A 12390-nucleotide genomic window follows, 5' to 3' on the forward strand; every position below is an offset into this window, starting at 1 on the left:
CCTCTGGTATCATCAAGGCTGAAATATATCATGTTCTGTGCCTGTATTTCACAAGTTAGGCAGCTAATTAGAGACCTAAAATACAAAACACATGCACAAAAAGCTCATCATCTCTGTCTCCTATATAGAATTTGTTTCACTATGAGGATGCCAGATCAATTTAAAACTTTTGTTGTTTCCTTCCTTCATAAGTCAAATGTCATCAGGTGAAATCTGACACCAAGGACAGTACAATGTTGACAAAGATAGTAAAATATTGATGCTAGTATCATATTTTTTGATGACTATAAATTTTATACACTTGGGAGCAATATTTTGATAAATTATATATTAAAAAATTTTAAAGCACTATCAGATTTGATAAGCTAGATCAACAAAAAATGTTTAAGCTGCCACGTATTTTTTTCCAGGCACTGAACAAACAGTTTATTGTTCCAAGTCTGTCTGGGAGCCATTGTTTTGGGGTATTCTATACGATTTCAAAGAACCTTCAGAAGCTCACACATGCCTTTGGGCATGCAGAACCAGGAGGCAGCACATCTAAACCACAAATGGAGAATATACTCTGTCTACGTGTGTAAATTAAACCCCATAAAATAACATGGGCATTATAAAACTTGTGTTAAAACTGGTAACAGCTTTACTGATTTACTGACAATGAAAATATATAGCACTTTTTTCTGTCAGAGCATTTATCAACACTTGGCAACCCTGCACTAACTTGACATATAAGATGATCAAAATGGATTATGTAATCTTTCCCATTCATTTCTATTGATTTTAGTTATGATAAAATTCATCAGTGTGCCTTGGAACGCTTAGGCTGAAAGGCTCTGGTAGATTAAAATAAATAAATAAATAAATAAATAAGGAAAGAAAAGGAAAAAAGAATTCAACTGAGCTGTAATAGGATGAATGTAATTGTAGAATAGGATTGCGCAAATATAGAAGTCATGCCCTAAAGGCTACAGCAACAAATTAATACAAATAATTCTGGCAGTCTTATAAAATTACATCTATCTCTGTAGATATTTCACTTTTGTGTCATCGAAAATACAGTTTGTAAAAATATTTTCAAACTTTTTTTAAACTTCTACAGTAATCAAAGTTATCTGTCTGACTGCAAGTAACATCAAAATGCTAGCAAATAGACCATTTTAATCAGTTTTATTGATTCATGCTTCCAGTTCTTATTCAGTTAAAAACAAGGCACATTAAATACATCCTCTTATTGCTCTATAAATGCATGCAGCTCATTCTGTATATCAAAAGTAATAAATAATGGCCATAAAACACCAAGACAGTTATAAAAATGACAACCCAGCCTCAAACATAGTATTTAACAGTCCAATCTAGAACAATAACCCAACACGATACATAAAAGTGCCACATATGAAAACATGCAGTGTGTATATCCACTCTAGTACTGAGCTTACACTTGCTATTCTTTAAAAACACAGTAGGGCTTTTTCACTCCTTCAAAAAGGTTGACATGATGCAAACACTGCAAGTTATAGCATCATTGACTTTAATATTACATTCATATGCCAAAAATCTTTACAGATATATAAGAAAGAGAAAAATAACATCAATGATGACTCTTACAGTATATTTAGTAAAAGTGAGAATGAGTTTTTTGTTGTACAAAAGAGGAAGCTACATATTTTGAAACAGACAAAGCAACACCAGAAACTGAAGCAGAATAGAGGGCATGCATTTAATAGCAGAAATCCTAAAGTTACACTCAGTATAAATTGATTGAAAGCAAGAATATTGCAAACAGCATGATGGATATGAGGCAGACAACCTTGGCTTAACAAATAATCCAGCATTATCATTATTGTTATGACTGTGGTGGGGGCTATTTAAAGGAGTATCCAACTCTCCAACACAGATGGGAGTTCCTTCACCTGAATCCCCTCAAAGGCTCTTGAAATAAATCACTTGATAATAAAAGGCAATCCCTGTATACCCACCCCGACCCCAACAGAATCAACTGATGTCAAGTTTATATGCAAAGGGAAAAAATTTCTTTTGTGCTTGGAATGAATTTTGAAGAAGCTTATTCCCATTTCTTGTCTCCCTTTCTTAAATCAGGTAAAGAAGCTGTACAGGTTTCATTAAGAACTTATACAAAATGCTGGGGTGCTTTATTCACAGTAACGGCTTGAAATCAGTTCATTTCCAAATTGAGTCTCTGGGATTGGTGAAGGACTCTATGTTTTAGAAATTAGCAGATTTAAAGTAAAAGCAGATATGTTCAAAAGAAGAAAAGTGTGCTTTTCTTTGTCCTTAAAGGAACTTCATTCATAGCAAAGCATGCACAAACGAGGCCTGTTTAACAAACACAGATCTGCCCGGGCCCTACTGTAACAGAATCAGGGAGGGCACAAGTCATCATTATCTTGATCTAACTAGAAAGAGAAAGAGAAAAACAGAGAGAGAGAGCACAAATGTACCATATTGTGTATATCATCTGGGATATTTTAAAGGACAATTTATCTACCTATTCAGTGTCACTGGGTTCTAAACAATGAAACTTGTTATCTGGATAGCAAAAAACACCAAGTTGTAAAGCCACAAGCTTCAATTACTTTAAAAAAATGAAAAAGCCAGTGTAAAAATTCACACTTTGAAAGAAAGAAATTCACAGTGATACCTGGGAGCATCACTTGCTCTGTTTTAGGATTTCCCTTAGGAAGTGGCAAGCGTCTAAAACCTCATTTAAAAACAAAATGAGCTAAGATGCTGTCTTTCTCTGCAGTTTCTGTTTGTTTCAGAGGTGGTGGGTGAGTGTGTAGGTGAGTGAACCTCCAGTGTTTACATTGTCACATACAGGCTCAGAATCCACTTGAATAAGGCGTAAAGATACTCTGCAGTATTGACATAAATAAAAATAACAGCAAAAAGTGTTTTTATGTGCCAGTTTAAAAAACTAAGACTTCAAGTCTCTGCAATAAAAACCTGCTGTGAAATAAAGTGTTACATCCCCTATTAGATACAGAACCTGATGTTAAAAAAACAACAACAAAATAAGTAGTTAACTTTACAAGAGGAAGTACGATTAATAAATATTCAGATAACTAGTTAAAATGCCACCAAAATGTAGCAAAAGCATCCCAAACTGCATTACTTGTTAAATTCATTACACACTGACTTTTGCTTTGGACTGTGTGTGTGTCGGGATGGGGGTTGGTGATTATTTTTCCATTTTTGTTTTTGGTTTACTGAGAATATTTCCATGGAGTACAGAAGGGGAAAGACTTTAAGCAACCATGATGACCTTGGAAACTGGTTTTGTGCCTTATTTGACATGTAATTATAATTAAAGTTAACTAAAGTCTATTCTATCCTCCTTTACTATGGTTGCAAGTACCCCCCCCAAAATATGGTAAGCTAGATTTGATAATACCACATGCTTCAAAATTTAGGCTTGGGAATTGAATCTTTTATCTTATGTGGATATATAAAAACACATTTTTAACTCTTAAATGTATTACTACTGTAATAATTAGATAAATTTGGTCTCATCCTATGACATCCAAATTGCCATTTAAATGCTGGTTTTAAAGGAAGAAGAGCAAGGATCTTCCTGGCAACTATAATAGTCAAGAAAACCAGCAGTGACTGAAGAAAAAAATGAACTGCTGAGATGAAACTATCACTGTAACTCCCAGCAAATGTCAATGCTATCCTTGTCTTATACCTGTGATTCTGGAAGCTTTCAGAGTTTCTCTTTGAGACTTGCTCCAGTAACCAGATCTAAACTTCTCCTTCCCTCTCCAGTTAGCCAGTCATGCTCTAGATATAAAAATGTGGAATATTGTTTGCATGAGGAAGGTAGACAAGTTGGAGGAAGATGGGGCTGAGAAATCTCCAGAAACACTATCATTTCAATAGGTAACTCTTTTAAATAACACATGCTATCTGTATGCATGTCACAAAATTTCTCCAGCTTTTTTCGATTTTTGCCAAAATATTCTGTTTTTAGAACTCATTTAGAATAAAGGAATAAAAAAGAGAATGTGTCATATCTAACAGGTCACAAAATAGATGCAAAACTAATGTGCATTGAAAATGAGAAAAAGAATAAAATACACTTAAAAGCTAGACTGAATGGCAAATACAAATAAAGTACAGCAAATAAAGCTGGCAAATACACCAACACCCTAAAGTTTTGGAATGTTTTCTAGTGTTAAAAAAGGCAGCTATCCACATTCATTATTTTAGAGTGGTTTCAGTCATCTCTGGTTGTTACATGGTGATTTGTCGTTTCTATGTTTTTGGCTGTGGATTTACTGCCCAGACTCACAATCCTCCACAACTACGGTCCACTGGAATTGGAACTCTTCTGTCGAGGTTCTCTTCTGCAGTTTTCATTAGTATAGCAAGCCGGCTTCCAGATACCCTTCCTTTTTGAATAGCACTCATCAGCTTAAAGAGAAAATATGCAACAGATTCAGAACGCAGGCCAACTTACTCTCTTCTTCATGGCATTATAATCGTTAGAATTGCAGCAGACAGAGGTAATTAAGTGCTCCATCAAAGACCTTAACAAGTACTACAGCTCAGACAAGAAGAGTCTAATTTTTAAACGTTTCCAAAAGAGGGGAATAGGCAGGTATTTTACCACTGCCGCAAAAACTACATCCATCTAGTAAATCAGCCTGCCTCTAAAAGCAAATCTTAATGCATCATTTTTTGTCCTTTAATGTGCTCAAGGCACTTTTTTTTTTTTTTAAGCAACTTCAAATATTGGATCTTTAATTCCATTTAAAATCTTAAAAAGGAATCTCAGGGATTGAACAAAGACAAACCATGACCTATATTTATCTACCCTTTTTTTTAATGTTACTGTACTTGACAACTTCAATTCCCCTAAATCCAAATTCCTTAAAGACTTTTTAACATAATTTACATTTAATTCCTTGAAAATGGACCCAGAGACCTACCTTAAGAATTAAAAGCACTCTACAGCCCAGATTTTAGCTAATTCATTTTTATCCAATGGATAAAATCAGAATTAGTCTTGAAATTACATGCAGGCAGCGGGCATAGGCCTTTAATCTGGAAGGCACTTTGCAATTATGAGCATAGGGATTTTTTTCCTTTTCAAGTTTGATGTGGTTTCAACTATTTGCTTTTCTTGATCTCACTTCCCTAATCTTTTTATTTGTTTTAAAAATAAAAGATTTAGCTATTCATCTCATATATATATATATATATACACACATGCACACACATCATATATATATACACACACATTTTATATATATATATATATATGTGATGTATCTATGTATGTATGTAAATTCTCAAAATATTTTTAGGGTTATAGCTTTTAGCCTATAGAGACACGTTGCTTAAAAAGAGCTCTGAATAAGAGTCAGAGACATCTGCCAAGGGGCTGGATCAGAATTTCATGACCTTATTAAAAGCTGTTTCACAAGCTATTGCTTATTAGAGATGGACTCCTACATGCAAAAGTGTCATTAAAACCCAGACTTAGAAATAAAGTCATATAACCATGAGATATCTATAGTGATCCTTCCGTGAAGATTATTCAAAAACCGTATCTACATTCAAAAAATATATTTAATGGGATAAACATGGGCTCTTAGTCTGCAGAAGAGCAAAATATTAAAAAAAAAAAACGGAAAAAACCCTCCAAATATACTTTGCATCTGAGGAATGATGTAATATAAGGAATGCTGACATCTAAAGATGGAACAATTTATTGTTTATTGCTTTGTCTCTGATTCCAGGAAGACCTGCAAAGTTTATCAGAGCTAACACAACTGACAAAGCTAGAGGTTTTTTAAGCCATAGACAGTATATGATGTGCCAACTTCTAAAAACTCAAAGTTTTCTTTAAACACTACATGTATCTAGAAACCATATTACAAGAAAAAATAACATTTGGATGTGCATATATTTCATGAGGAATATGGTCAGCATTTTAAAGTTGAAAACTACACTGTGTATTTGTTCTTAGTAGAAGCATGAATAGTCCCTTTCATTTGGAATTGGACAAAAAATACTCAATTATTTAAAAAAAAACTCTACAAGGAAACCTGCAGATAGTTTAAATTATCTCCTGCTTTTAACTCAACTGCATTCAAGAAAATTACTTAAAATCTAAACCACATAGCATATTCATAAAATCAGATTCTTATTGTTTCTAAAGCGCCATGTCTTTCAACCTTAAATTCTGCTGTTTATTTACAACACATGAAATGAAGCACAGGCCATTTCTTTGAAGAAAAGTTTTCTAACATTGTGAGGGCAACAATAAAATATTCTCCAGAAAAACTACACAAAAAATGCATTAAATGGTGTTTTAATTCCCAAGCATAAATTTTAAATTCAATTTAAAATGTGTATTTAGTTAAACAGTAAGCTAAAGAACCAAACATTCTTTTTTGTAATGCTGGACACAACCTGTGAAAATTTTCTGCATTTAGATTCAACAATGCTCTTATCTGCAGCTCATCTCCAGAGAGACAATTACCATTTCCTTTGCCTTGATCTTGTTTGTTTAACTTGACACAGTGAAGAAAGGGCTGACATTGACCAAAATCCCCAGCATTAATTTATTTCATGTTCAGCATTCATCATTGCCATGGTGCAAGCAAGACCTGGCATTCATTTGAAATACCTGCCCAAGAAGCACTACAGAAAAAAACCTAGCTGCTTGGAAACCCAATACATTCTTCATATGATCAGAGTCATATGGACAGCTAGAAATAATGTATGGGTTTGTTGAAATTTCTTTCAAGAAACAATACGTAGCATCCAGTTTGAAGTTAAAGTAACAAAATTTATTTCCTGCATGATCACAAAGATTAAACAACAGAGCCTTGAATAAATTAACAATTGGAAATGGAAATACTTAAAATTATATGGTCTTGACCCCAAAGTACAAGTTTCCTTCCTTATGTTTTTCTAGTTCTTTATAATGCCAGAATCTAATCACTAAATTCTCAAATGCATATGATTCATTAGTGAATAGAACCATACATTTTAAAAATTTTCTACATAAAAGATTAGAAATCTTGTGTTGCCTCTTATGAAGTAGAGGAAAAGAAAAAGAAAAGTAAGTAAAAGAAAAAGGTCCAGCTGTGATATGCCATGGCATATGTCTTTAAAAAGCATGCTTCATATTCAACCCTTTATGATAAATAACTTGGATTTAATCTAAATTGCCCAACATAATGGAATGTTTCTTATACAAAAAAAGGAAAAGAACATGCACCACAGTAGAGCCTTACACTTGAGGGCAGATATATCAACCTCTGCTGGCTTCGAGCTTTCTTCTTCTTCAGAATAATCTGACAATTGTTTTAAATATCCATTCTTGAACATGCATTTATGATCATGACAAACAAAAGATAAAAGCACACCACAACTCACCTGCAAAAATTCATTGAGTTCAACCTGTCCATTTTTATTCAAATCAACTTCATTTAGAATTTCATGGAGTGTATTTTCATCCATTTGGACATTGATACTCTAAGTAAAAGAAAAGCATAGAATAATACAGTTTCATTAAAAATTATGCATATGCTTTGGCTGGGCAAGGAGGTTCACGACTGTCATCCCAGCACTTTGGGAGGCCAAGGCAGGCAGATTAGTTGAGGTCAGGAGTTCGAGACCAGCCTGGCCAACATGGAGAAACCCCATCTCTGCAAAAAATATTTTAAAAATTAGCCGGGCATGGTGGTGCGCACTTGTAGTCCCAGCTACTCTGGAGACTGAGGCAGGAGAATCGCTTGAATCCGGGAGGCGGAGGTTGCAGTGAGCCGAGATCGCGCAACACTGCACTCCAGCCTGGGCAACAGAGTGAGACTCTGTCTCAAAAAAATAAAAGAAAAAATTATGCATATGCTTTTACTAATGTTACTAATCTTTTAAAAATTATAACAAAAATATTACTTGTAGAAAACCCTAGATGAGAAAAACATCTAATATCTTTATATTCTTCTAGTATCAGAGGCTGACATCGAACCAAAGAAAATTACCTCTAATACACGCTGAACATCAACAATGGTAATAAAGCCTTTCTGGTCTGCATCGAACTTATGAAATCTCTTCTTATACCTGGAACACAAGATTAAATAATGGAAAAATATACTTACATAGGCCAAAAAAAGAGAGAAAGATAGACCTTATTATAAGTACCTGTCAATGTCTGAAGGCAGTAGGCTAATTTCAGAGCGATCTGTTAACTGTTCTGATCGAGATTTATAGCCCATTTCATAATATAGAAACTTCCTGGCTGTTTCAAGTTGTTCCTAAAACAGAGATACACACAAAGTTCATATATGGAAATAATTATTGATTTTTTTCCTTTTTTTACTGTTGATCTTCATAAACTGAAGTTGATCCTTACTTATCTAACCAGCACAATTTTTTTATTTCTTCCAGTTTCATTGAAGTAAAATTTATATTGAATAAAATGTACCTACTACCATGATTAAGATCTACAGCATCTCTATCACTCTAAAACTTTCCTCATGTCCATTTGCAGCTGATCCCTTCCCATGATCTCTAGCCACAGGCAAACACTGACTGGCTTCTTGTCACCAGAGTTTGCCTTTTCTGGAATTTCTTATAAAAGGTTTCATATAGTATGTAGTCTTTTGTGTTTGACTGCTTTCACATAGGATAATAATTCTGAGATTCATTCATGTTGCTGCATGTTTCAGTATTTTGTTTCTTTTTACTGCTGAGTATTCTTACACAGAAACTGACCGACAAAATCTACAGGATCAAATTCTTGTAGTTGGTGACAAAAAAAAAAAGTAATTAAAGGTGAAGATATCTTGGATTTGAACAACTTGGATTTGTCACTATAATGTGACATGAAGTGCGAAGGTATATCTCATGAGATTAGCTGTGCTGAGATTTTGCCACTGAGATTCTGATACTTAGGTGAAGTTACAGAGTCATGAGAAGAAATAAGCTATCCTCAAGTTACTCTTCCTGTTTTCAATGTCCTCAGTGTCAATACTAGCTGTTGCTGCAAATATTGTCTTTCTTAGTTTTCATCATGTCATTCTCCCATCTAAAAACTTCTGAAATGACTTTATTGTAGCATATATTGTTCACAAATCTCTTTCCTCATATATATATTGTGCTACACACACACACACACACACACACACACACACACATATACTTCCCAACTGTACTGATGTGAGTTGGCCGTGTGACTTACTTTGGACTGTGGAACATGAATAGGTATGATATATGCTACTTTTGAGTAAAAGCTTTCATGGTAACTTTATAGTTTTACTTAGCCTCTCTTACTCCTATGCCATAAGAAGGGCACATCTCAGATGAGATCTGAAGCCAGTCTAGAATGCGGAGAAGGGCCACAGCAGCTAACATGCAGCCTTCATGTAATGTGAGGGAAAAAGAAATGCTTGCTGCGATGAACCACTGAGATTTTGAAATTGACCGTTATTGAGTATAACCTAGAACAAGTCTTAAATTCCCCAACTTCCCATCAAAGGATCTTGTGAACTCAATGGTTCCCAAATTCTGGTCTGAAGAACAGTGCCAATGTGAAGTGAAATGAAGAAAATGAAGCAATGACACATACACTTGCATGAAATGTGTTTATATGTGTTTGGTTATGTTGGTGATAAGACCCCTTATTGATTTTTCTTGAGAAGACAAACTTTGTATTTCCGAAACAGTGTCTTGCTCAGTGGTCCAGACTGGATTGTAGTAGCACAATCATGGCTCACTGCAGCTTCTACCTTGCAGGCTCAATCCTCCCACTTCAGCCTCCCAAGTGGCTGGGATTACAGGCACATGCCACTATGCCTGGCTAATTTATTATTATTATTATTACTTGTAGAGATAAGGGTCTCCCTATGTTGCCTAGGATGGTCTCGAACTACTGGGCTCCAGTGATTGATTCTCCCACCTCAGCTTTCCAAAGTGCTGGGATTACAGGCATGAAGCACTGTGCCCAGCCATCTGTTGTTTTTTCTGACATGATTCCTTTCCTGCTTTCCTTTTCTTAGGAAATAGATACTAGAAACATTCTTCCTTCATGTTCTTAAATAACAAAATAAAAAATTATCAACATGAAATAATTCTCTCAGCTTAAAAAAATAAATTTAAAATGTGTGTGTTTGTGTGTGTGTATGTGTGCATGTGTATCTCATATACAAAACTTGTCTGTGAAGTCTCCATCTCCAATGGCATTTTTCACTGGCAGATTTTTCACAAGAAAACCCACCAGTGGTCATAAATAAAATTATTTTGCTGTTCCACCACTTTAACCCAGCCATTTTCTACACAACTTGCTCAAAATCCATCTCCTTGGAAATGCCACCTCTGATGCTTCCCTGCGACAACAATTTCTTTCTCGATTTATGGCCCTTCATTGCATGTGTAATTTATCTATACTCCATCAAGCAAGGAATTATGGAATTTCAAAGCTGGAAGATATTTTTTCATAAACGGTACTCAATGTACTTCCCTTACCCTACATTCCCTTTATAACATTCCAAAAATGGAAGAACAAAGCCTTTGTCTAAACAACTCTAGCATTGGGGAGGTAACTTAGTACTGCTGAAAGTTGCTTCCAATTATTAGAAGGTTTTACAGTGAGATTAAATCCACCTCCTTGAAATTCTTCCAGTTTTGGGGGAATTAACAAATCTTTCCTACAGTAGAACAAACCTAATGTTTTTTTTTTTTTTTTGTATCACAGCTTAATAAGTATTTAAAGATAGTATCATGTGCTTTCCTCCTTAGAGTTTTCTTTTAGTCTAGAACTACTATATAAAACATTATTTCAAATCCCTATACCATGTTGTATAATTTCTTCCAGACCACAACCGGTTTGTCGTATAATACAATTATCAGAACAAAATACAACACTGCAACAGAGATCTGGCAAGTACCTAGAAGGGAGTAACTATCAGCATCATCAATCTAGATATATGATTTCTATTAATGCAGCTTAAGATTGCAATTGGATTTGGGGGCAGCCATGGTCCACTGTTAATGGCTATGCATTCACAGTTAACTAAAACCATATTTCTTTTTCACACGTGCTATTGTTAAGCCTTGTCAAATCTATCTTGAATGGATGGAGTTGTTTTTCTACCTAATGTAAGGTTTGCCATTTATCTCTATTAAATTATATCTAATGAAATTTCACCCATTGTTTCAATCCATCATCAAACATTCACTCTCCCTCTGGTATCTTGTTATTGGTACATCAAAGATGCATGCCATCAACATTGTAATTTAACCATTTGAATCAAGGTAGACTAGGTCAAGATCTAGGACAAGGTGCTTATGACTTACTACCAGAAACCTCTTCTGAGGCCATTGTCATTTAACTGGTTATAAATCTACCAGTTTTACAGATATCATATGGGGCTTTCTAAAATGCTTTATAGAATCAAAATTCTCTAATCTAGCCATCTGCTTGCTCTATCTAAAAAGGAAATGAGGACTGGGTGTGGTGGCTCATGCCTAAGATCCCAGCACTTTGGGAGGCTGAGGCAGGTGGATCGCATGAGCCCAGGAGTTTGAGACCAGCCTGGACAGCATGGCAAAACCCTGTCTCTACAAAAAATATTTAAAAAATTAGCTGGGCATGGTGGTGTGTGCCTGTAGTCCCAGCTACTTGGGAGGCTGAGGTGGGAGAATCACCTGAGCCTGGGAATTTGAGGCTGTAGTGAGCCATGATCACATCGCTGCATTCCAGCCTGGGCAACATAGCAAGACCTTGTCTCAAAAAAAAAAAAAAAAAAAAAAAAAAGAAAAGAAAATCATATATCTAAAACGATTTTGCCTAAGTGATTCCTTACTAGCTTCCGTGATTACTATTTCTTGATAAATGCTGATAAAATAAACTTAAAATGTCACAATCTAGAAAACTATGCAAGATCAATGCCAAGACCATTAGTTTCTAGGTTGCAAACTATATTTTTCTTTCCTCTCGTTTTTGAAATTTGGTATTACATTTGCCCATTCTGTCTTCTGGTCCCATTCCTATTTGCTACAGTATTTTAAAGTTCAACAGTAAGCTGATCCCAAGCAAGAGAATCTTAACTGCAAATTCTCTGAGTACTCTAAGGTATAATTTTTCTGGACTGGCATAAAACTCATTCAGGGTAGCCTCCTATTTCACTATCTATTCATTCTTAGCAACATTTATATTTTGCTCTTTTCACACATAAAAACAGGGAGAGAGAAGGAAAAAGACATTGGTAGTAAATTATAAATTGAATAGTTCTCCTTACTCTCCAGCATTCAAGAATATGATGCCTGCCACCTTAAGCAATGATCTAGATTAGGTCTTATTTGCTTTTGTTTTTTTCTTCAATTTTTAAACATTACATTTGGTGCCCTGAG

General features: G+C 34.9%; 1 protein-coding gene across 6 annotated transcripts in view; it reads right to left on the bottom strand.

Moving 5' to 3' along the window:
- Positions 1-1152: 1152 nt before the first annotated feature.
- GPD2 (glycerol-3-phosphate dehydrogenase 2) overlaps positions 1153-12390 on the bottom strand; it is a 165790-nt gene continuing 154552 nt past the window's right edge. For all 6 annotated transcript variants that reach the window (XM_058441852.1, XM_032755671.2, XM_032755668.2 and 3 more), the window contains 4 exons: positions 8182-8294; positions 8022-8100; positions 7414-7512; positions 1153-4434 (listed from right to left, as the gene is read on the bottom strand). In XM_058441852.1, the coding sequence (XP_058297835.1) occupies positions 4309-4434; positions 7414-7512; positions 8022-8100; positions 8182-8294 (417 nt within the window). In that variant the 3' untranslated portion in view covers positions 1153-4308. The remainder of the gene's footprint in view (positions 4435-7413; positions 7513-8021; positions 8101-8181; positions 8295-12390) is intronic.

Source organism: Hylobates moloch, unplaced genomic scaffold (assembly GCF_009828535.3).
Source record: "Hylobates moloch isolate HMO894 unplaced genomic scaffold, HMol_V3 SCAFFOLD_1, whole genome shotgun sequence".
Classification (NCBI taxonomy): domain Eukaryota; kingdom Metazoa; phylum Chordata; class Mammalia; order Primates; family Hylobatidae; genus Hylobates; species Hylobates moloch.